The 22,648-nt window shown below is 35.6% G+C and overlaps 1 protein-coding gene and 1 pseudogene across 2 annotated transcripts in view; one reads left to right on the top strand and one right to left on the bottom strand.

Moving 5' to 3' along the window:
- LOC148196622 (uncharacterized) overlaps positions 1-2,219 on the top strand; it is a 29,706-nt pseudogene extending 27,487 nt beyond the window's left edge.
- Positions 2,220-17,854: 15,635 nt separating this feature from the next.
- LOC124843372 (Leucine-rich repeat (LRR) family protein) overlaps positions 17,855-22,648 on the bottom strand; it is a 12,336-nt gene continuing 7,542 nt past the window's right edge. Inside the window, exons 15-21 of one of the 2 annotated variants that reach the window (XM_047320105.2) lie at positions 21,379-21,516; positions 20,801-20,905; positions 20,169-20,293; positions 19,959-20,055; positions 19,381-19,455; positions 18,880-18,935; positions 17,855-18,177 (exon numbers count right to left, since the gene is read on the bottom strand). In XM_047320105.2, coding sequence (XP_047176061.2) covers positions 18,105-18,177; positions 18,880-18,935; positions 19,381-19,455; positions 19,959-20,055; positions 20,169-20,293; positions 20,801-20,905; positions 21,379-21,516 — 669 coding nt within the window. In that variant the 3' untranslated portion in view covers positions 17,855-18,104. The remainder of the gene's footprint in view (positions 18,178-18,879; positions 18,936-19,380; positions 19,456-19,958; positions 20,056-20,168; positions 20,294-20,800; positions 20,906-21,378; positions 21,517-22,648) is intronic. The other variant, XM_088092927.1, reaches the window with a different exon arrangement.

Genomic DNA, 22,648 nt, shown 5'->3' with positions numbered 1-22,648 from the left:
ACCACAAGGAGGATTCTATGTGAGAGATGAGTATCTTTTCAAAGAGGGCAAAATTTGTATACCCCAAGGCTCACAAAGAAAACTCCTTGTCAAAGAAATGCATGAGGGAGGGTTGATGGGGCATTTTGGGGTTGATAAAACCTTAAGCATGCTAAAAGAGAAATTCTTTTGGCCCCACATGAGGAGAGAAGTCCAAAGGCATTGTTTCAAGTGCATTACTTGTTTAGCATCCAAATCTAGAGCAATGCCTCATGGTCTTTACACTCCCTTACCCTTTGCTTCAACTCCTTGGGAAGATATTAGCATGGATTTTGTCTTAGGACTACCTAAAACATCAAGGGGTTTTGATTCTATTTTTGTGGTTGTGGATCGTTTTAGCAAAATGGCCCATTTTATACCATGCCACAAAATAGATGATGCAAGTAATGTGGCTAGGTTATTCTTTCGAGATGTGGTTAGACTTCATGGACTACCTAGGGTCATCATTTCCGATAGAGACTCAAAATTTCTTAGTCACTTTTGGAGAACCTTATGGTCTCGATTAGGGACTAAGCTTTCTTTCTCTACTACTTGCCATCCTCAAACAGATGGTCAAACTGAAGTAGTAAATAGATCTCTATCCACTCTATTAAGAGTAGTCCTCAAGGGTCACCACAAATCTTGGGATGAGTATCTTCCACATGTGGAGTTTGCTTATAATAGGGTAGTTCATCGAACTACTAAAATATCTCCTTTTGAAGTTGTATACGGTTTTAATCTTCTCACACCTATGGATTTGATTCCCTTACCTTCTTCACATGAGTTTGTTCATCAAGAGGGAATATCTAAATCCAAATTCATTAAAACTTTTCATGAGAGGATTAGTAATCAAATACAATTACAAAGTGAGAGATATGCTAAGTATCATAATAAGGGTAAAAAGGAAGTCATTTTCAATGAAGGTGACTTGGTTTGGCTTCACCTTCGAAAGGAAAGATTTCCTATTCAAAGGAAGTCCAAATTAAGTCCTCGAGGAGATGGTCCTTTTAAAGTCCTTAAGAAGGTCAACAATAATGCTTATCAATTAGATCTTCCATCAGAATATGGTGTCCATTCTACTTTTAATGTTACTGATCTTCGTCCTTTTGCAGGAGTTGATACAGATGATGATTTAGATTTGAGGACAAATCCTCTTCAAGGGGAAGGAGATGATGACTTAGGGCATGGACCCATTACTAGAAGTATGGCTAGAAGAATTCAAGAAGAGCTTGAAGATATGGACACAACAGGGCACGTTCTTTTCCTTCAATTTAAGTGGAATTTGAAGACAACAAGAGAAGGGGTAAAACTGTCCAGTTGATGGTCAAAGTTGCTAGCTGCACCACCACTCTTTGCTAAGCACACCACAGCAGCACCTCCGTCCCTCAACACCACCAGCTCACGTGCTGCTTTAGTTTTTAGCACATTTTTCATAAGTCTTTCACATTTTACACATGGGTCATTGCCTCGTTGCAAGCTCCATGGATCACATATAAATTCATGGTAGCTACCCTTGTAAAGACACTTTTGGATGAATGAAATTCTGCTGAGATTTGCTTTTGCCAACTCTCCCTCCGAAAGTCCTTACCTGCTTAAATCTTCCCTGCAACTTCCTTCCTTGTATGGACGGCTGCTTGAGTTGTAGTCACTCACTGAGCATAGCATCCATCTCCATTAATCTCACAGTATACTTCTTCCCCTGCCATTACCATATCTTCCATGTCTCTGCTGGAGTTACCGAGAATCACTCTGCGTTGAATCTTGAAGTGCATTTCTCGAAGTCCAGTACAGTTTCTTGGACCAGATCTCTCGGATCAGTAGATCAACCACCATGCATCAATCATCATAAATGAAAACAATGTCCAACCTAACTCAATCCCTCCAACATTTGGAATGGTTTTTGAAACTGCTAATGAAGTCAAGTCATTTTATAAACAATATACAATATCAAAGGGTTTTGGAATTCGAACAAGGAGTTCAAGGAAGAACAATAAGAACAAATTATGTTACTTCATGTTGGTGTGTTCTAGGGCTGGAAATATGTGTCCCCCATTCAGAATCAAATGATTGCACGTCCAACACAGGCTAATAATTGTGCAGCTCGAATGATTGTGTCAAAAAGAGATGAGAAGTGGTGCATTTCAGCATTTGATGATGTACATACTCATGATCTTAGTCCAACAAAGTCAAGATTGTTCTGAGGCAATAAAAGGATGAATCTCAACGTCAAAAGAACACTAGACTTGAATGTCGAAGCAGGAGTTAGGGTTTGTGTTACAGGAGGTTACGGGAACATGGAGTTTGTCGAACATGATGTTAGAAATTATGTGGCCAAACAAAGAAGAGCATTATCAAAAGTTGGTGATGCTAAGGCACTCTTAAACAATTTCTCTTCCATGAGAGAATTAAATAAGAATTTCTTTTTCGACATTGATGTTGATGACGACAACCGCATATTGAATGTGTTTTGGGCTGATGCACGAAGTAGGGCTTAAGTCTAACTGATAGGTCACCAGAAGATGGTATAGATCTAATAGAACGAAAGGAAGTAGACAATCCACAGTATGGAATAAGAGAAAATTCAGTGACCTTGTTGAAGGGAGTACATGAGATGGAAACTAGTCTAGTAAAAGTGCTAAATGAAAGAATAGATGGGCTAAAAAAGAAGCTCGATGAAATTGTGAGCTTGATTAAAACTTCAACTTCACAAGTTGCTAGGAAATGTGGAATTTGCATTTCAGAATAACATTATACTGATGAGTGTCCTAGCTTAATAGAAACTACTGTGGAAAACTCATCTCAAGCTTTTGCTGCAAACATGTTTGGAGGAAATAAACCATACCAGAATTATCATGATTCATCCTCCAATAGGTATCAGCAGAACATGCAACCTTATGTTCCACCTCAACAAAGGCAGCAATCTCAACCTGAAATGTCACTACAAGATTTCATGAAGACAATATTTGAGCAAAATTTAGAAATCAAGAAATCAATTGTAGAGTTGACTCAGAGGGTGAAAAAGTTATAGGCTAAGGAGTCAACTAAACTGTCTGCACAAATAGTGATCAACCTGCAAATGTAAGTGCTATTACTATAAGAACGGGGAAGCAAGTACAAGGCTCTAAGGGACCCAAGAGGATGAAGATAAGGAGAAAAACGACACCCAAATTGACGACAATGGAGGACATAGTGAACCTTCACCTGATAAATCCAGGTTAGTATCCTCTAACTCTTCTAAAAATTCTTCTTCATCTTATTCTTCACCTCCACCATATCCAAATCGATTGAAGCCGAGAAACAAAAAAATGGAGGAATTAGACCAAGAGATCTTAAATACTTTCAAAAAGGTGGAGATCAATGTTGATGGATCGGCAAGTGCACCGAATCGCACAAATAATATAAAATGGTAAGACCAAGTATCGTGTCCCAAGAGACTCTCGGCACTAGACAGTCGTGTGATAACTTGATTAATTAAGACTCAAAGAAAATGAGATCATTGGTTTCAAATGAAAAATGAATGCAAGTTGATCGATAGTAGAGTAGCACAATGATGAACGAATGTTGTTTAATATGAGATGAGTATGTTGTTGGGGTTAGATTTCGCCAAGTTCCCTCTCATGTATGTAAGAATTCTTCTTTATGCATTAATGTTAACGTCACTCACTAAATCACTTAAATCCGATCCCTCGACGAAATAAGTTTGTCCTTAATCACTAGTTCATGCAATTCCTAGCATTCCTAGTAACTAAATGTGAAGATCAAGAGCTTTAAGACGACCAAGACTCATACCCTCATTCCTGAGAAATATTACTCTTGGGAGTAATTCAACAAGAACCTGAATTGTAAGGAACCTCCTAGCACTCATGCAATTCATAAATCCTGCTATTGATTGAGTTAAACAAAGCCAGCGTTGTAACAGATGAATTACTCTAACAATTAATGAAAAAGCATATATTATTAAGAATCAATTCAAATACATGAGAGTTCACAAGGTTACATCATGCCTCAAGAACAAATAGAGTTTAGTTCACCATAGACATGGTGAAACTAGATGAATAATGGAGAAGAATGAGATAGAAAAACCCTAAAAGTAGACGATGGAAGCTCCTACATCCAAATCTGCCTCGAGAGACTGAAAGAGGATGTTGTTGCGCTTCCTCTGCCAAAGATACAAAACCTAAGACGTCTAGGTCCTTTAAATAGACCAAAAACATAACAGAAACGAAGTTCGGCCCATGTCTCTGGCGCTTAAGCGCCCCACTTAGGGCGCCCGGGCGGTGAGCGGTGGTTCCTGGCGCTTAAGCCTCAAAAAGGGCACCCAAGCTTCGTTCTTCTGACGCTCAAGCGCCCAAAAGGGGCGCCCAGGCGATGAGCGACACTCTTCTGCGCTTAAGCCTCCAAAAAGGGCGCCCAAAACAAGGGAATTACTCTTCTGCGCTTAAGCGACATTCCTCCCTTCTGGTGCTTTTCCAGGCCTTTCTAAGCTCCATCTCCTTGGCACTTCATCTCTATTTTCCGTATTATCTCATTTCCTGCCAAAACAAGGGAATTTGGTCATAAAAATTCATCAAATTCAACCTCAACTCTCTTATTCACACAACTTAACAGAAAAACATGATTCGAAGCAAGTTTATAAGCAGAAATTGGTGCATTTAGTATCAAAATTACATCACAGATAACGGTATTTTCAACCGTTATCACAACTCCAAACTTAGAACTTTGCTAATTCTCAAGCAAAATAGATTGTAACTCAGCTTTTCAGAATAATTACTACAATGATTCAACATTTTTCAAAACCTTTTTCTTCTAGGACAAGAAATCATTTTTATCAACTTAGCATAAGGATGTCAGTCAAGTTGTGCAGATGCCTTAATCCAATCAAAATCAATGTGATGCTCATATAATTCAACAGATGTTATCCTTAAGAATGATTAATCAACTAAGCAAAGATGTAATCAGAAATTCAAAGAACTACTCCTCACCAAGGAAAGTGTTTCACTCAAGCACTCAAAAGGGTATCACTCAAGCACTCAAAAGTGTATCACTCAACTCAAAGGTGTATAGTGAGATGTTGGTGTCTTTTTCACTCTGATATCCAAGGAGTCTTGATGAACACTTTTTCCTTTGTTGTCTTTTTCTTCTTCCTTTACATGTGACAGAAAAAACTTTTTACCTTTCTTGACTGGCTTGGCAGCTTTAGAACTAGGCTCTGGTACATCTCCACATACAGCTTTGAGACTAGTCTTCTTCACCTGGATTTGCTGCTCAGCATTGAAGACATTGAAAATCACCTCCTCTTCTTAGTCTTTAAGTGTTATAGTTCCATCATCAACCTTGATGATCACCTTGGCTGTTTTCATGAATGGCCTTCCAAGACTAATAGGGATCTTCAAATCTTCCTCCATTGCCATTACTACAAAGTCTACCAGGAATCTAAGGTTGTCAGTTTGAACCATCACATCTTCCACCACACCATAGGGCTTTTTGGTGGATCCATCCGCCATAAATAGAGTCATCCTTGCAGGCTTGACTTCAAGACCACCAATTTTTTCGAGAACAGGTAAGGGCATCAAATTGATACTAGACCCTAAATCAATTAGGGCTTTCCCTATTTTATGGCTCCTGACAGTGTAAGGAATGGTGAAACTTCCTTGATCTTTAACCTTAGGAGGAGTGCCTTCTACAAGATCACATTGCACTATCCCTGTACCTCAATTGTTTCCTTCTCTAAATATTTCTTTCTTTTGAGGAGCTTCTTCAAAACCTTAGCATATTCAGGAATCTGTTGCAATGCTTCAGTCACAAGAATTCTAATCCCCAATTTTCTGAAGATTTCTTCAAAGCACCCTAATTGCATCTCTTTTTCTTTTCTGGAACACTCCTTAGGGTTATGAAGAATTTTCTCAATTTTTTCCTTTTTTCTCTCAACCTCTTCTTTTTCTTTTCTCTCTTATTTCATAATCTTTTCTTTTTCTTTTCTCTCAACTTCAATTTTTCTTTCTTCTTTTTCTTCTCTCTCTTTTAACTCAACTTTTTCTTTTCTCTCTACTTCTTTCTCCTTTTCCCTCTCATCTTTCACGCTCACAATAGCCTTACATTCTTCCTTGGAGTTAACTTCAATATTAGCCTTGAAACTTTTAATAGGTATCTCTTCCAACTTCTTAGCCATTTGACCAACCTACATCTCCAGATTCCTTACAACAGCTTCAGTGCTTTTTTGATTGGAGAGAGTTGCGTGCATGAACTATTGGAGAATCTCCTCAAGCTTTGTAGTTCTGTCAAATAGAGAGGGAGGGTTGTTGTTGTTGTTGTTGTGGTGGTGGTCTATTGAATTGTCCACCAGCTTGCCCAAATTGACCTTGTCCCATGCTTGAATGAGATTTCTACCCTTGATTGTAATTGTTGGGATGAAACTGCTTGCCCATGTAGTTAACGTCTTCATTGAGATTCACGAGCACTACACATTGACCATTAATATGATCATCACCACATAGTTCACAAAGTTGTTGTTGAACCTGTAAGACATTCTGGCACTCCTTTGGTGGCTGAGAAAGCTTCTTTGTCAAGACCTCCAATTGTTGAGTAATAATCTTGTTTTGAGCAAGCAGGGTATCATAAGATTGTAACTTTAGAACTGCCTTAGGTTGTGATGGAGCTCCTCTTTCATTGTGCATCTCATTATCATTAGTAGTGATGTTGTCAATTAATTCATAGGCTTCCTCTGGAATCTTGCACTTGATATTGCCTACAGCTGAGGCATCCAACATCAATTTAGTTTGTTAGCCAACACCTCCAAGGAAAAGAATGACAATTGTTGCTTCATCAAAACAATGAGTAGGTGTCTTTCTCAGCAAGCTCTTGTATCCATCCCATGCTTGCCCTAATGTCTCCTCCATGCCTTGCCTGAAAGAAGAGATTTCCTGCTTCCCTTTGTTGATCTTTGACTATGGGAAGTATTTGTTCAAGAATTTTGCAACCACATCTTCCCACTCAATCAAGCTATTTTTAGGAAAAGAGTTCAACTACAGTTTAGCATTGCCTCCCAGTGAGAATGGAAACAAGCTCAGTCTAATAGCATCATCTGGCACTCCATTCAGCTTTACAGTATTGCAGATCTCATAGTGGTCAGATGCTCAAATGGACTTTCATGTAACAGTCCATTAAATTGGCTGCTCTTCACTAGATGGATCAACGCACGCTTCATCTCCATACTTGTGGCATTGACCCTCGGCTTTGCAATGTTCTTAAAATGTGAGGGCCAACAACTATTGCATAATCTGCAAAAGTACGCTTACCACCATTGTTGTCCATGCTTTCCTAATCAGATTGGGAGGCTTGTGAAATTTTCTCTAGAAGGTTCCATAGATAATCTATTTCTTATTAGCCTTCTACTAGTCTCAAGTCTTTCAAGAAGAGGTTCAGAACTTTTGTTGCTCCTAATCCTGACTATATCCTACATAAACTAGACACAAAACCCTAGAAAAAATGTTAGCACAAAAACAAAAACAAACGACACAAAACACAAATTAAAAATAAGATAAAAATAAAAATAAAAATAAAAACAAAGTCAAAGTTAATCAAGAATCACACAAATAGAATAGTTTAAACCGTCAGTTCCCGGCAACGGCGCCAAAAACTTGTTGATGGTTTGGCAAGTGTACCGAATCGAACAAGTAATATAAAATGGTAAGACCAAGTATCGTGTCCCAAGAGACTCTCGGCACTAGACAGTCATGTGATAACTTGATTAATTAAGAGTTAAACAAAACGAGATCATTGGTTTCAAATGCAAAAACAGAAAATTAAATATGAATGCAAGTTGATCGATAGCAGAGTAGCACAATGATGAATGGATGTTGTTTAATATGAGATGAGTATGTTGTTGGGGTTAGATTTCGCCAAGTTCCCTCTCATGTATGTAATAATTCTTCTTTATGCATTAATGTTAATGTCACTCACTAAATCACTTAAACCCGATCCCTCGGCGAAATAAGGTTGTCCTTAATCACTAGTTCATGTAACTCCTAACATTCCTAGTAATTAAATGTGAAGATCAAGAGCTTTAAGACGACCAAGACTCATACCCTCATCCTTGAGAAATATTACTCTTGGGAGTAATTCAACAAGAACCTGAATTGTAAGGAACCTCCCAATACTCATGCAATTCATAAAGCATGCTATTGATTAAGTTAAACAAAGCAAGCGTTGTAACAAATGAATTACTCTAACAATTAATGAAAAAGGATATATTATTAAGAATCAATTCAAATACATGAGAGTTCACAAGGTTACATCATCCCCCAACAACAAATAGAGTTTAGTTCACCATAGACATGGTGAAACTAGATGAATAATGGAGAAGAATGAGATAGAAAAACCCTAAAGTAGAAGATGGAAGCTCCCGTATCCAAATCCACCTCCAGATACTGAAAGAGTGTGTTGTTGTGCTCCCTCTGCCAAAGATACAAAACATAGGACGTTTGGGTCCTTTAAATAGAGCGAAAACATAATAGAAACGAAGTACGACCCAAGCCTCTGGCGCTCAAGCGCCCCACTTAGGGCACCCGGGAGGTAAGCGGTGGTTCTTGACGGTTAAGCCTCAAAAAGGGCACCCAAGCTTTGTGCTTCTGATGCTCAAGCGCCAAAAGGGGTGCCCAAGCGGTGAGCGACACTCTTCTGCGCTTAAGCCTCCAAAAAGGGCGCCCAAGCTTCGAGCATTCCTCCCTTCTAGTGCTTTTCCAGGCCTTTCTAAGCTCCATCTCCTTGAAACTTCATCTCTGCTTTCCATATTATCTCATTTCCTGCCAAAACAAAGGGAATTTAGTCATAAATTCATCAAATTCAACCTCAACTCTCTTATTCACACAAATTAATAGAAAAACATGATTCCAAGCAAGTTTCTAAGTAGAAAAGGGTGCATTTAGTATCAAATTACATCATAGATAACGGTATTTCCAACCGGTATCAATCAACACAAATCCCTAAATAAGCCAAGTTTTTAAAAGAACTTTGCACAGATAGAAGGCGTTTTAGGGATAATGAGGTCGTGAATTTGGGAAGAAATGTGTCAAGCTTGATTAAGAAGCATATTGAAATATCGCGAAATGCAAGGATCCAGTTATGTTTGTTCCTTGTGTTATTAGAAATTCAAAGTTTGACAATGCTATGTTAGATTTAGGGGCTTCCATAAATGTAATGCCTTTATTAGTGTTTACTTCTCTATCTTTAGGACCTCTTAAGACTACTAGTGTGGACGTTCTTGAGGACGTGCTTATCCGAGTAGACAAGTTAATTTTTCCTGTAGATTTCTATATCTTGAATATGAAGGACGATGAAGGAATTAGTCCAACAACTATTATCTTCGAAAGACCCTTCATGATGACATCACAAACCAAGATAGATGTGCATGCAGGGTCATTTGTTTTGTATTGATTTATCAAGTGATTGCCCTCAAATTAATTAAGAATGTGATTTAATTAATTTGAAACTTGAACAATAATCAATTGAACAATTATCTGTGGATAACCAATGATGAATCTATCTTGGAAAAGCAGTTGAATTAGCATATTTCATCATAATTGTTTCTAAGTTTCCTCTTTGTTCTTCAAACATTCTTCAAACATTAATTCCATTAGCATAGTTTCTTATTTTCATTCTTGAGCATTGCATAGCATTCATAAGATTCAAATATTGAAAAGCAATTTCGTATTCGTTGGGAGACGACTCAAGGTTACTTTAACCTTATCTACTTTCTTATCTACTCACTTGGCAATACTGAAGTTTCCTTGAAAAATAGTACTAATTTGATAGCTTCAAGAACAGCGTATCAAACGTGTCAACCATTCCGCTAGACCGCTCTTACATTTTGACCTCGGTTTGAAGGTTTAGAACTTCGTTTTCAGCATGGTTTAGGTCGTTCTGGGGTTTGTGGGGTTGGTTGAGCTAAGGTACATGTTGCCCGAGCTGTTTGAGGAAGTGGTCGAGCTCTTTGGTTATTGACCGAGTTGTGTTGCATTGTGTAGAGCTGTGTTCCAGCGGTTGTTGAGTGTTCGACTTCAGGCTGAGCTGTTTGCTATGTTTATTTGTTAGTGTTTCGATAATTTTTGTTGGCTATTGATGCATGTTATGTTGTGTGGTTTCATGCTATTATATTTGATGAGTGTAAATGCTGGTGTGATGTGCGTGTCTACTCGTTGTACCTAGTAAATCCTGAGTTGGTGTTTTCGATCATGTGATGCGGGAAGAGAATGGGTTCAAGTGTTTCATCCTCTGGCTTGTTGTTGAGTATAGTGTTCGACGTGCGATGCATCGACATTTTTACTCGTAAGTCTTTTAAGAGTAGAAAAACATGTCCTTTTGCTGCAAGGGCAGGACAACTTGAACCACCCTATTTGGAGGAAGTGTGTGTGGTAGGGTACAAGAGATAGACAATTGTCCTATGAGATTGGTGATGATGATGGTATTTCGTACTTTGGTTTGATATGTCATGTTAACTAATGTCATATATTTGACTTTTTTTTTAATGATTTTTTAAATGGTAGCTTACCCTTGTTTCGTGTTGTTTGTGTTTATGTGATGATCATATGACTATTTGTTTATATGGGAGTATATGACATTCCAGATGTCCCTGATGCAATATAGAGACATGAGAGGATAAAGAAGACTTGGCTTTTCATTAAAGTATTTTAATTTAATAAGTTTTGAAAACAATGTAATTGGATATTATATGTGAACAATTTATGTCTCTCCTTTTCTAATTTCGCATGTTTAATTAATAAAGCTTTCCTAATATTATTTTCCCTCATTAGTAAATTTTCAAATGTTTCGAATTTTATTACAACACCTTGATCATATCCTAAAATGGGGTGTTACATCAACTCCTACTATTAACTCAAGAAGATTACTGTCAGATGTTTGGAATCATTTTAAGAGACAAAAAGTAGATGGAAAATGGAAAGCAATGTGCAATTATTGTTCCAAAAAAATTTTGGGTGACACAAGGCAAGAGACAACACATTTGAAAAACCATTTCAAGAGTTGCAGGCTTCGAACAACATGGGACATCAAACAATCACTTTTAAAAACTCATAAAGAAGGTGGTGAAACCGTAGTTGTTGGCAATTATGTGTTCAATCAAGAAACAACTAGAAATGTACTCCATAAGATGATAATTCTGTATGAGTATCCAATGTCAATGGTTGATCACATAGACTTTAAAATATTTTTTGTTGTTGTACAACCTCTATTTAAGGTGGTTTCTTGAAAAAAAGGATATTATGTAGGATTACAATGCAGAAAAAAAGACAAATTGAAATTAATGTTGTTAAGAATTCAAAGTCGAGTTGTAATTACAACTAATATGTATACTGCTACTAATCAAAATAGAGGCTACATAACTATAACAGTTCATTTTATTGATGATTTATAGAGGCTACAAAGTCGACTTGTGAGATAGTAATACTATAATCTAGTTCAATTGAAATTTTTATATTAACTTTGTTCTTGACTAAATTAATAAAATTTGATTTCCAGATTTAGGTTTATACTCATACGAGTCAAGTTCTTACTTAATTGTTGGTTGAATGTTTAATGAATTGGAATCTAGATAGAAAACTTTTCACTTTAGCAGTTGATAATTACACTACAAATGATGTTATGATTGATCGTATTTTAGATAAGATTTCATCTAGGTCTTATTTTAGGTGGACAACTATTTCACATGTGATGTTGTGCACATATATTGAATTTGATTGTGAATGATGGTTTGCCCATAATTGCTAATGTCAAAAAAGGTTAGAGAAAGTGTTAATGTTTGGACAACTACACCAAAAAGAGAAGCAAAATTTATAGAGACATGTGCTCAATTCAATATTTCATTCAGAAGAAAATAAGTTGTTGATTGTAGAACTAGGTGGAATTCTATATTTTTAATGCTTCAAGTAGTCATTCATAACAAAGATGTATTTGATCGTTTATCACAACGAGAGAGTCAATATAAGGTTTTTCCTAGTGCACATGATTGGCAAATGGAAAAGAATACAAAGAAAAGTGAACCATCCAGTCATAAGTTGGAACTTGATTTTTACTTGGAGAAACTGACACTACCTGATTTAGATGAAGAATTTGACATTTTAGTTTGGTGGAAGGCTAATGGGTTAAAATATCCAATCTTACAAATGTTTGTAAGAGATTTTTTAGCCATTTCTCTCTCAACAATTGCTTTTGAATCTTCTTTTAGAACCGATGTTCGATTTTTTACTCCACAATTCAGTAGATTACACCCAGACACTTTAGAGGCATTGATGTGTGTTCAAGATTGGCTATAGACTAACATAGAAGGTAATTAAATGAACACTTTATATTACATATTTATATTGGCTTAATATCATTGTTAGTCCCTATTTTTGTCAACTTTGTTCGATGTGAGACTCATTTTTTTCGAATCTTCAATGTAATTCCTAATTTCGTAATTTTTTTTCAATTTGGTCCTTTTTGCTGACGACGTTTAAATTGCTAACGGTAAAATGTCCACAACACCAATTAGTGAATTACATGGCAGTTATTGGCTTACATGGACACATCATCCTTGACACGTCATCATCTCCTACCACCAAAAACCCTAATTTTCCCTACATAGAAACCCTAGCCACCACCTTACCCTAGTCGTCGTCATCATGCGAAGGACTCACCGGACCACCACTAGTCTTACGCTACCACGACCACCAAAACATCCTCCACTGCCTTCGCCGATGTTCCAAATGCTCTGCCACAAGCATCACAAAACCGAATTGCGAGTTCCTCCATCGTGAAGCTTCTTCATTCTCCACCAGCCACCATCAACCTAAAACACAAAAAATCAAAACCCAGAGAATTAGAAATCTCCTGCAAACCAAAAGCGTGATTCGCGGCGTAACAGGGAAGAGCCACCAACATCATCACCAACCTCTCGCGTGCAAAATCCAAATCGCAGAAACGCAAAGCCGAAACACGCAATCATCTTCAATCGTCGCACCAACGCATCTCCACAAGCTTCTCCACCGCGCCTTCTTCATTCACCTGTAGGAGAAAAACCTAGAAGCAAACCAACTATCACAAAGTTCACCAATATTGTCGTGAAGGATAAACCTTATTCTCGCGTGACGGTACTGGAGCAATCTTTTCCCCAATCTGCAGATGCAAATCTGAAACCCTAATTTTTGGGTGAAGAAAGGGGTTGTCACATGTCAAGCCCTGATTGGCGCGACCATCCTTAGTCAACTCTGATCCTAGCCACGTCAATCAATAACTACCACGTAATTCACTGATTGGTGTTGTGGACATTTTTTTTGTTAACGATTTAAACGTCGTGAGCAAAAAGAACCAAATTGAACATAAATTACAAAATTAGGGATTACATTGAACATTCAAAAAAAATGAGTCCCACATCGAACAAAGTTGACGAAAATAGGGACCAACAATGGTATTAAGCCATTTATATTCATTCAAATGATTGGTCATGACAAATGAATTTATTTTCCTTTTTCATGTTCTTCAAAATTGAAAATGGATAACATGAAGCTTAATACAATAGTAGAGAAAATAATTAATGATAAAGTTAGTAGATTTGTCTTTCATATTTTAATATAACTTTATTAATATAGTGTCACTATGTCATTTATTGGTGACTATATTTGTTTGTTATTTGTTTCAGGAATTAAGTGGTCAAAATGAAGACATTGTAGAGGAAATATAGATCTTAGAGTATCATTTCTAGAAGAATTATTTTTTAAATTAGGATTAATACCTATTTTGGTCCCTATATTTGTTAATTTTGTTCAAAATTGTTCTCACTTTTTTTAGATGTTCAAAGTGGTCATTCTTTTGTAAAAGTTGTTCAATTTGGTCCTTTTTGTTAACGGCGTTTAAATCGCTAACAACGTTATGTCCATCTCAGCCAATATTGAATCAGCTGTCAGTTTTGGATATGTTGGAACAATCGGTACCATTATAGAGTCGTGCAACGGAATAAATTAAGATAGCAGAAAGCGTCTTCGGTCAAACTCGTATTAAGATAGTCCATTTTAGAAAATCAATTTTCTTAGAGAAAATTTATCGAACAGTTGATATGCGCAAAATGTAAGGAGTGTAGGGAGTAGAAAAATTCAAGACAGAATTTTTATCCTAGTTTGATTCAAAAGAATCTACATCCAGTTGTTAATCACTATAAAAAGTGATTAACATTTTTCACTAAAAATTAGTTTCACAGATTTACAATGGAGTGAATAGAATAGAAAGATAAAACCTTCCTTTGACGAACGAACCATAAGGGAGCTTCCTTCGACCAACGAACCGGAAGCAGGAATCTGCACTTTCCTTTGACCAACAAACTAGAACAATGCAAATAAAATCTTCCTTCGACACACGAACCGGAAGATGACGGCCTTACCAACTCGAAGAGAACCGCTCCGACCTTTGACCCACAACGCGCGAGCTTCTCCTATTCACAAGACCAGGCAAAGCACTTGAACTAGCTTTTGGAACTTCCTCAAACAGATTGTATTCTCAAAAAGCTCAGAGTTAACGCTCTAAGGGTTTTGGAACACCTATATATAGGCAACTGGTCTGAGTTTGAAAAGACAGGTTACAACTGCCACTAATAATCGATTATTGTTAGTGATAATCGATTATTTAAGTCCGTTACAGGGTTTTTTAAAACGTTATAATCGATTATCCTGAGGAACAATCGATTATTCCAGAGACTTGGACAGTTCTCATCAGGACCAGCTGATAATCGATTATTTAAAGGAATAATCGATTATTTCAGAGTGAAATGCTTTCTCAAGAGTGCTCATGATAATCGATTATAGTTTCTTATAATCGATTAAATGCGTAACTTAACTAAAAATACGAGATTTTCTAAGTTTTTACATATTCAAAGACTTTCCTAATACATTTATATTCTACAAAGTGCTTTTACAACATTTATACCAGCTTCTTCAAGTCTATCTTCATGCAGCATCATCAAAATCGTTTATCTTCAAATTTATTAATGCTCCTCATTGGTAACAAAATATAGGTGGCAAGTTAAGGGCAACTGATGTAGCAAATAAGTTAAATTGTTGTTAAATTGCAATTTGGGTTTGAAGGGGCCTATAATTAGGGTTCAATTTGGGTTGAAGAATCTATGGATTTGGGGATTTTTCAGGTTTTCGTCTTCCCCTTTCGACTTGGAGAAGGGTTTTCTGATTCTTTTTGTAGGTTAATGGTGCAAAACTTGGGGTTTTTGTTTCTTACGTTTTGGTCTTGCAACTTTGGGGTTTTTCGTTTGCGAAGTGGTTCTTGTTTGTTTTCTGCAAATTAGTGTTAATGATCTTGCATTTTGGGATTTTTCTGTTCTCGGCTCACGATTTGGGGGTTAGGATTCTAATTTGATTTTTTCTGTTTCTATTTTTCGCGTTTCTGGACTCTTGTTGGTTGGTGGTGATGGTTGTGAGAGTCAGAGCTATGGAGATGCTGGTTGGTTGCGGCCATGGGGGCTCGTGGTGGCTTCCGGCGACGTTGGAATTTGGCTAGTTTGGACTTTGGCGAGTTTGGACTTTGGCTAGTTTGGACTGTGCTGGGAAAGAACTCAAAGGTGGGGAAAACAAAAATGATCAGCGTTCTTGAAAAGGAAATCAGGCATTTGGAGAAAATTAATTAGGGTTTAATTGTAATACACCCAATTAAGATTTAGAAATAATTAGGAATTAACATTTAACATTAGTTAATAGAAATTCTAACCTCTAATTATTTACCACATATTTTAAAAACTGACAGTTTATTCAATATTGGCTAAGATGGACATTACTTCATTAATTATTTAACCACCGTCAGTGAAAAAGACCAAATTGAATAATTTTTATAGAAGAAGGGACCACTTTGAACATCTCAAAAAAATGAGAACCACTTTAAACAAAACTAGCGAATATAGATACCAAAATAGGTATTCAGCCTTTAAATTACTTGTATTTGGATATACATTTTTGATACTATTAATTTGAATTTGTTTTAAATTTTATTTATCGATTGACTTCTACTCAGATGTATGTTTTAAATATTAATTGTTTTTTTTAATTTGTATCTCGTTTAAAAACTCAAAATGTTTTTTTTTAATTCGCGGGTTGAAAATGGGTATCCAATGGGTAGCGAGTATGGTTTTTTTTATGTGGGTCAGGTAATAGGTAGGCATTATCCATGCCTGACCCGACCCGTTGTCACCTTATATAGGAGTCTCCATGATGGTCGATGTGAAAGGTAGTAGGTTGATCATGTTCACCATTTGCTAGGATGGGTTATCTTTGCTAGCTCTCGTGCTACCGTCATGGATTATCCTGCACGGGTCTTCTCTATGTCTGGTTGGAGCAGGTTGATGATGTTGTAATTGTTGTTGTTGGGCCGATGTGGGAGACACTAATTGTCGAGCGCTTTGCTCTAGGTGCATGCTTGCATTTTGGTCCCTAAGGGTCGTCAGGTCCTCTTCATATCTTTGTTGCACTTCTTCCATCTGCCTTTGCATTTTTCTTATCATCTCTAGCTAACTTAGGTGATTCTTTGACTCCTCTGCCACAACGTTGCTCGTCATATTCTTTGTAGTCACCATAGGATTTGTTGGTTGCTAAATACTCGGTCTCACGATGGATACCAAAATGTTTCTAGGTGTAGGGTTGAGGTCAATGGTCCAACGTTTAATAAGTCATCTAAATGTCCAAAAGTTGTCTTTAACTCTGGGTCCTCTCGTAATCGTTTGTCTAAGCATTTGGAGGAAATATCTAGAAAGACACTGATACCAAAATAAGCTCAATGTTGACAGTTTAAATATTAATAGTGCAGTCAGCACAGATCATCTGCCTGCTTACTTCAAATCTATATTTATAGATTTTGTAATGGATTTTTTTATTAGCAATGGTATGTCCCAATTGTAAATAATCACATTTTACTTTTAAATTAATTAACAAGATTAATTATCTTGATTGGTGATTGATCAGTTTGATTATCCAAGAGTCTAATTATGATAATAACTTATTTGTACGTTCTAATGAAATGTGATTGTGTGATGGTTTGTGTCTAGGTCTAACCGGATGATCATATCTCTTTATTTTTTTTGTTTTTATCCTTCTTGCAATTTTTAATTTTCATTTAGAACGTATGCTGCTTTTATCTTAAATTTTAATCGTTTATATATATATATATATATATATATATATATATATATATATATATATATATATATATATATATATATATATATATATATAAAATCATTCCATAATCTTCATTTCTTTCATAAAAAAGTATTTTTGGAATTATTTCATAACACGTACTCTCTGTCTCTTTTTTTCATTTTTAGTTTATTTTTATGTCAAAAGATACCCTCCAGATTACAAATTTGACTTGTTTTTTTTGTTCATAAATTTTACGTTATAGCAGCTAACGTTTTGTTGACTCCTTGAACTTTCCTATATAATATTTACCTTCAGACGCTCCCAAATGTAATTGTTGATTCAAATGTCATTTTTCTTTCAATTTTTTAATCCAATTCTTTTTTATCACTAAATCAAATATAAATGATTAAAATAAACTACAATTATAATTCATATTCTTTTTAATTTCTTATTTTCATTTTTTTTATTTTTTCGGATAATATTAGTTGTGAGATCTTAAAAAATCTGCAATGTTAATTTAATCCTCAATTTTTTCATACATTTGTTTATTTAATTTTTTATATTTAGAATAAAATATTTCCCGATGATATCTTCTTAAATAAATGTTAGATCTAGCATTCAATAAGATCAAAATATAATTAAAATCAGAAAATAAATTAAAGATCAAGCCACGCAAATTTCTTTGTAATATTAACCGTTCAAATTAAGAATATGTTACATGAAATAACACACAAAGGCAGAGATGTACAACATCGGACAAGAATTGAACAAAATGAGACACTAACACGGATAAGGAAAATAAATTACAGTATCAACGTCGGAAAGAGTGACACCAGGAACAAAATTGAACACTTTAAATATTATATTAAACATAACACTTTCAGAGGAGGAAGAAAGAAAAGAAAACTACTCTGGCAATTTGTCCTTCAAATAGTTCAGAACAGCTTTAGTTCCTTTAGACAAGACAGTCCTTCGAATGCTGAAACAAGTGCAGAAACATCAAAATTTTCACCAATCATGGTTATCAATTATCAGTTCATTTTGGACACCCAGCTTTCCCATATATTGAGATCTAGCTGATCTCTATATTTTTATTTCTGCTTTGTTAGGAACTCAAGCTGCATAGAATTCTACTTTTGCAGTCCAGTTGGTTAAGTAAAACCGTACGTAATAGTAAGGGTAATTAAACTATACCCTTTGCAGTTTATCAATTGCTCAATTATTATATGTCTAAAACTCTAGTTAGTTAAATCAAGGGAAGTTGACAAAATTTAATATTTTTCACTCCAATCAAAATTCATGAGGATTTAGTGACAATTTATAGGGTAAGTTGTGAAAGTGCTAAATTACATGGGGATAATTATGTAATTTCGCTAATACTAAGCACGAGTAAACATAGTTAAATTGGTGAGTCACACAAGCGTCGAAGCACCATCCAATTCAACCAAGAACACAATGTTGATTATGAAAAAGGCAGAAGAATGGGGGAATAATTTTAAAATGTAGTTCTTGGCATTGACCCTTAGAATTTATCTTTCCTCATGTGAAAGATTGTTAAACCTGAAGCATAAATATAGCAGAGGCAAACAATAACTATATTTGCAAAACCCAGACTGCTGCCAAAAAAATAGTTCTCCATTTTTAGAAAGCACATCGAAAGGTTGGGGCAAGGGGAGGTTACCTTCTAAGAGGATTTCCATCAAGTCTCAACGCCTGCAGGGTTGGTTCCAGCAAACCCTAATCAAATAAATTACAGATGATAAAAGTGAGTCAAAGTGACATCATGGAGACGGAGTCAAAATAAATTCAATCAAATTTCCTGTTTGATCCTCGTTACATGCCCATCAGTGACACTTATTATATCACCCACTATTTCTCGGAATACATTTGAATAGGAAATACAGTCACAGTAAAGAAATGAAACCACCCCTTTATTTTAAATTAGAATCCACTATCAAGTATCATTTCTGTTTTCTAACCTTTTTCTTATTAATATTAAACCTCTTTCTTAACTAATTATGTACATATTTTTGTTATGTTAATTATTTTTTTATTAAGCTATATTGTTTGGATTCTACTTAAATAATTACTTATAGGTATCTGTTGGAACTTTTGTCAGTTAGGTCAACAAAATTAACAACCACTCTCCCCTTTTGAGAGAGGGACTTTATATATTTCTCACCAGCTCAGGTGGAAGAACTGAGATGTTGTTATCAGATAGGTCAAGCTCCTTGAGAGAAGTGAGATTCTTTAACCCCTGAAAACAAGTTCATACGTAAGCAAAGGAAAAAAAAGTCCATAGTAAGCAAAGGGAAAAACTTAATAGAAAAAATTAGTTAAATCGTTCGTAATATACTGGACAAGACAAGTTTTAGGAGCTAAGTTTCCATTTGTGCGTCCATCTACATGACTCATGCTCGAGAGGTCAAATTATACTTGAAATTCAGCTTTCTGATCACTAATAATTTAAGAAAGCATGTTAAAGAATTTAACGGAGCTAAAGATTAAAATGTGACATTTCTCTTCAATCACAAGCCTATGGTAGAAAAAAATTCAATTTTATGAACTTGTTACTGTGAGTACATTATCTATAAGATTTGAATTTAATAGGCACAAATACAAACAGCTGGTCCCTAAGCTATTGTCATTATCTAAACAATATCAAGTTCAAGGATATTATCATAACTTTTCACGAGATATAAATAAGCAAGCAGCTACACAAGCTTAATCCCTGTTTTCGAGTCATAGAAAAAATGTTACCACTGGAATTGATTGAAGGGAATTTTGACTCAAGTCTAGGATCCGTAGCTGATGCAGCACCACTATATCTGATGGGACTTCACTGAGCTTCATTCTTCTGTTAATTTTGTGATGTGAAAGTTAAGCCAGGCTCCCAAGAAGATAAAGGAATATGAAAGTTAAATCTGTGTATGTGTGTGAAGTTATCTGCTCACACTTGCCATAACCAACCTTAGGTAAATCTCTTGCAGGTAAGGCAAACTAGAAAATGCAGGTCCATCTAGTAATGAAGCTGCATTACCGCTTAGATCCAGGATCTGAAGCTTAGGCACCACTTCAAAGCCATCGGAAGGTATCTATAGTTGAAATGACATAAGGTCAGTCACACCATCATCTGATTTATATTTATGGCGATAAGAAAGCATGTAAACATAGAAATTTCACAACCAACAGTGTTTCTGTCACTAACTGACAGATACGTAGAGGAATTAATATATGCAAATATTTCATAACATGCAGCAGAGTACATGCCTATTATAAAAATCTAATCACGTGAAACTTTGAGAAATACTAACTACTATTTTGGCAATATATCACTTCAACTGTCAATTATATAATAACTATGAGGAATTAAACCATACATTGACCTTTTCTTTATTCTAAGATAACTCTATAAATTGTATGAAAAGCAATGACCATCAACGAGAGATAAAACATTATTTCTATGGATTTTACAATTTGAAAAACCATATTAACTATTCATAAAGTATTGTGTCCAGTAACGGTCTATACACATGTTGATACCACCATTCATTTTATAAGAAAAAGAACAGAGAGAACCTCTCAGGATCATTAGTTGTTACCTGTCTAAGGGAATTGTTGTCCATCTTCAAACATGAAAGGCTTGAAAGTGATTTAAGAACTGAAGTTGGCCACTCTATAATTTGATTCTTAGATAAAATCAATGTCTGGAAAGTGTACAATGTACAAATGAATTAATACATTATTTTCAATCTGTAGCAGGTCCATTTATGATCAGAATACCTAAGCAATCTTCCTAACCCTCAAACATCTATCAATCAACAAATTACCATTAAATCTGGAAACCTATTATCATTATTAACATATCCATAAATTGCTTTGAGACTGAATCTTCATGAAATAATCACTCAACAGAAAGAAAAGGGTTTACCATATGAAAAATGTTTAACTAAATACAAAGAAAATGAAGGTAACTGTGAAAAACATTTTCCTTCCAATTTAGTATGTTAAGGATCATTTTTGTTGTTGTATAATTTCAGCGCAAGACCAAAAGTGGAATAATTGCAAAGAAAAATTCGTAAACAATAATTTATGGTATGTGGAAAAATATGAAAAAAAAAAACAAGAAAATGGTAGAAAAAATTATGATCCTTTTGAAAACCAGAAGATAAGGTTTAACCTGGAGTGAAACACAAGAAGAAAGTTGAACAGGCAACTCCTGGATGGAGTTTCTTGAAAGATCAAGTTTTATGACCTCCCCTGATTCCCACACTTCTGATGGGACAGCAGTTAATCCCAACCCCTCCATTGAAAGTTCCTGAAGACAATTATAAATAGATCGGTGATTAGAGGGGAAACGAATGTCCAGGTAAAGAAACTTAATGAAAGTTAAGTTAACAAAGAAATATTTTTTTTGTTAACCGATAATGGGATTACATTACACATATCAGAAAAACACAATAACATTAACCCATTGTCAAACTACACTGTAATCAACTTCAATATTAACATGATTGGTACATAACAAACATACTCATGTTTTTTTGTTATTTTTATCCCCAAAAGATTCTGAAATTCTTACCAAAAGTAGAAAAAAAAAAAAAAGATTTTGACCCTTTTTTCCTGTTACAAGCACATCGCCATGTGCCTGACTTTGATAGTTGAATTTTCACTTGAACATTTAAGTATCACCTAGTATCCTACTAACCTCTATAAGCAGAAGAAAACATAAAGAATGAGTTCCTTGGAAAAATCAAGTAATTTCAAACAACTATTTGGCACATGTATTATTCAGTGTATGCAATAGTACAAAGTGACTTTCCAATCGTGTTGAAGCAATTAATGCACATTGTGATATCTACAAAGACACAGTGATAGGATATGTAATGTGTATGTTAGGAGGAAACATATTAAAAAGTAGTTGTTAGTTGGGTCGTTAGGTTGAGTGAGACTTTCTATATAAAGTGGGGTCTTTGTATGTAGGGGGATAATTTTTGATGTTTGAGAATTGTTGACAGGATCATTGGCATCCTGTGGGAAGGGGAGCATTGTCCCTTGGAAGCATTCATGCGGTACTTGTTGCCTAGAATCAATAATACGAGGTATATTCAGTGAGTTTAGGAGTTTGCAGTGATTTTCCTAGTTTCCTCTATCTAGAAACCTAACAATTTAGTCTGACCTGCCAGATCAAGAAGAGGAAGAATCATGGAAGGCAGAGTGAATGCACTTGAAAGTGGGGCCAACAAACAGTGTAAGGTGAGGACAGTAGTGAGGGAAAATATTCAAGAAATGAGACACTGATAGATTTATTGGAACAAGAAATCCAGAACTCACACCCGAAAACACCAACACACACAGATAAACACTAAAAGCAGTCTGTATTATTATTCTTGATGACAAAGAATACAAGGTATACAGCCCAGACACTTCCAAGGAAGCCCTCTCCCTTC

This window comes from Vigna umbellata, chromosome 6 (assembly GCF_029865625.1).
Source record: "Vigna umbellata cultivar VRB3 chromosome 6, Vumbellata_1.0, whole genome shotgun sequence".
Lineage (NCBI taxonomy): Eukaryota > Viridiplantae > Streptophyta > Magnoliopsida > Fabales > Fabaceae > Vigna > Vigna umbellata.
Note: the sequence above shows the minus strand (reverse complement) of the source record. Positions and strands in the feature narration are given on the sequence as shown.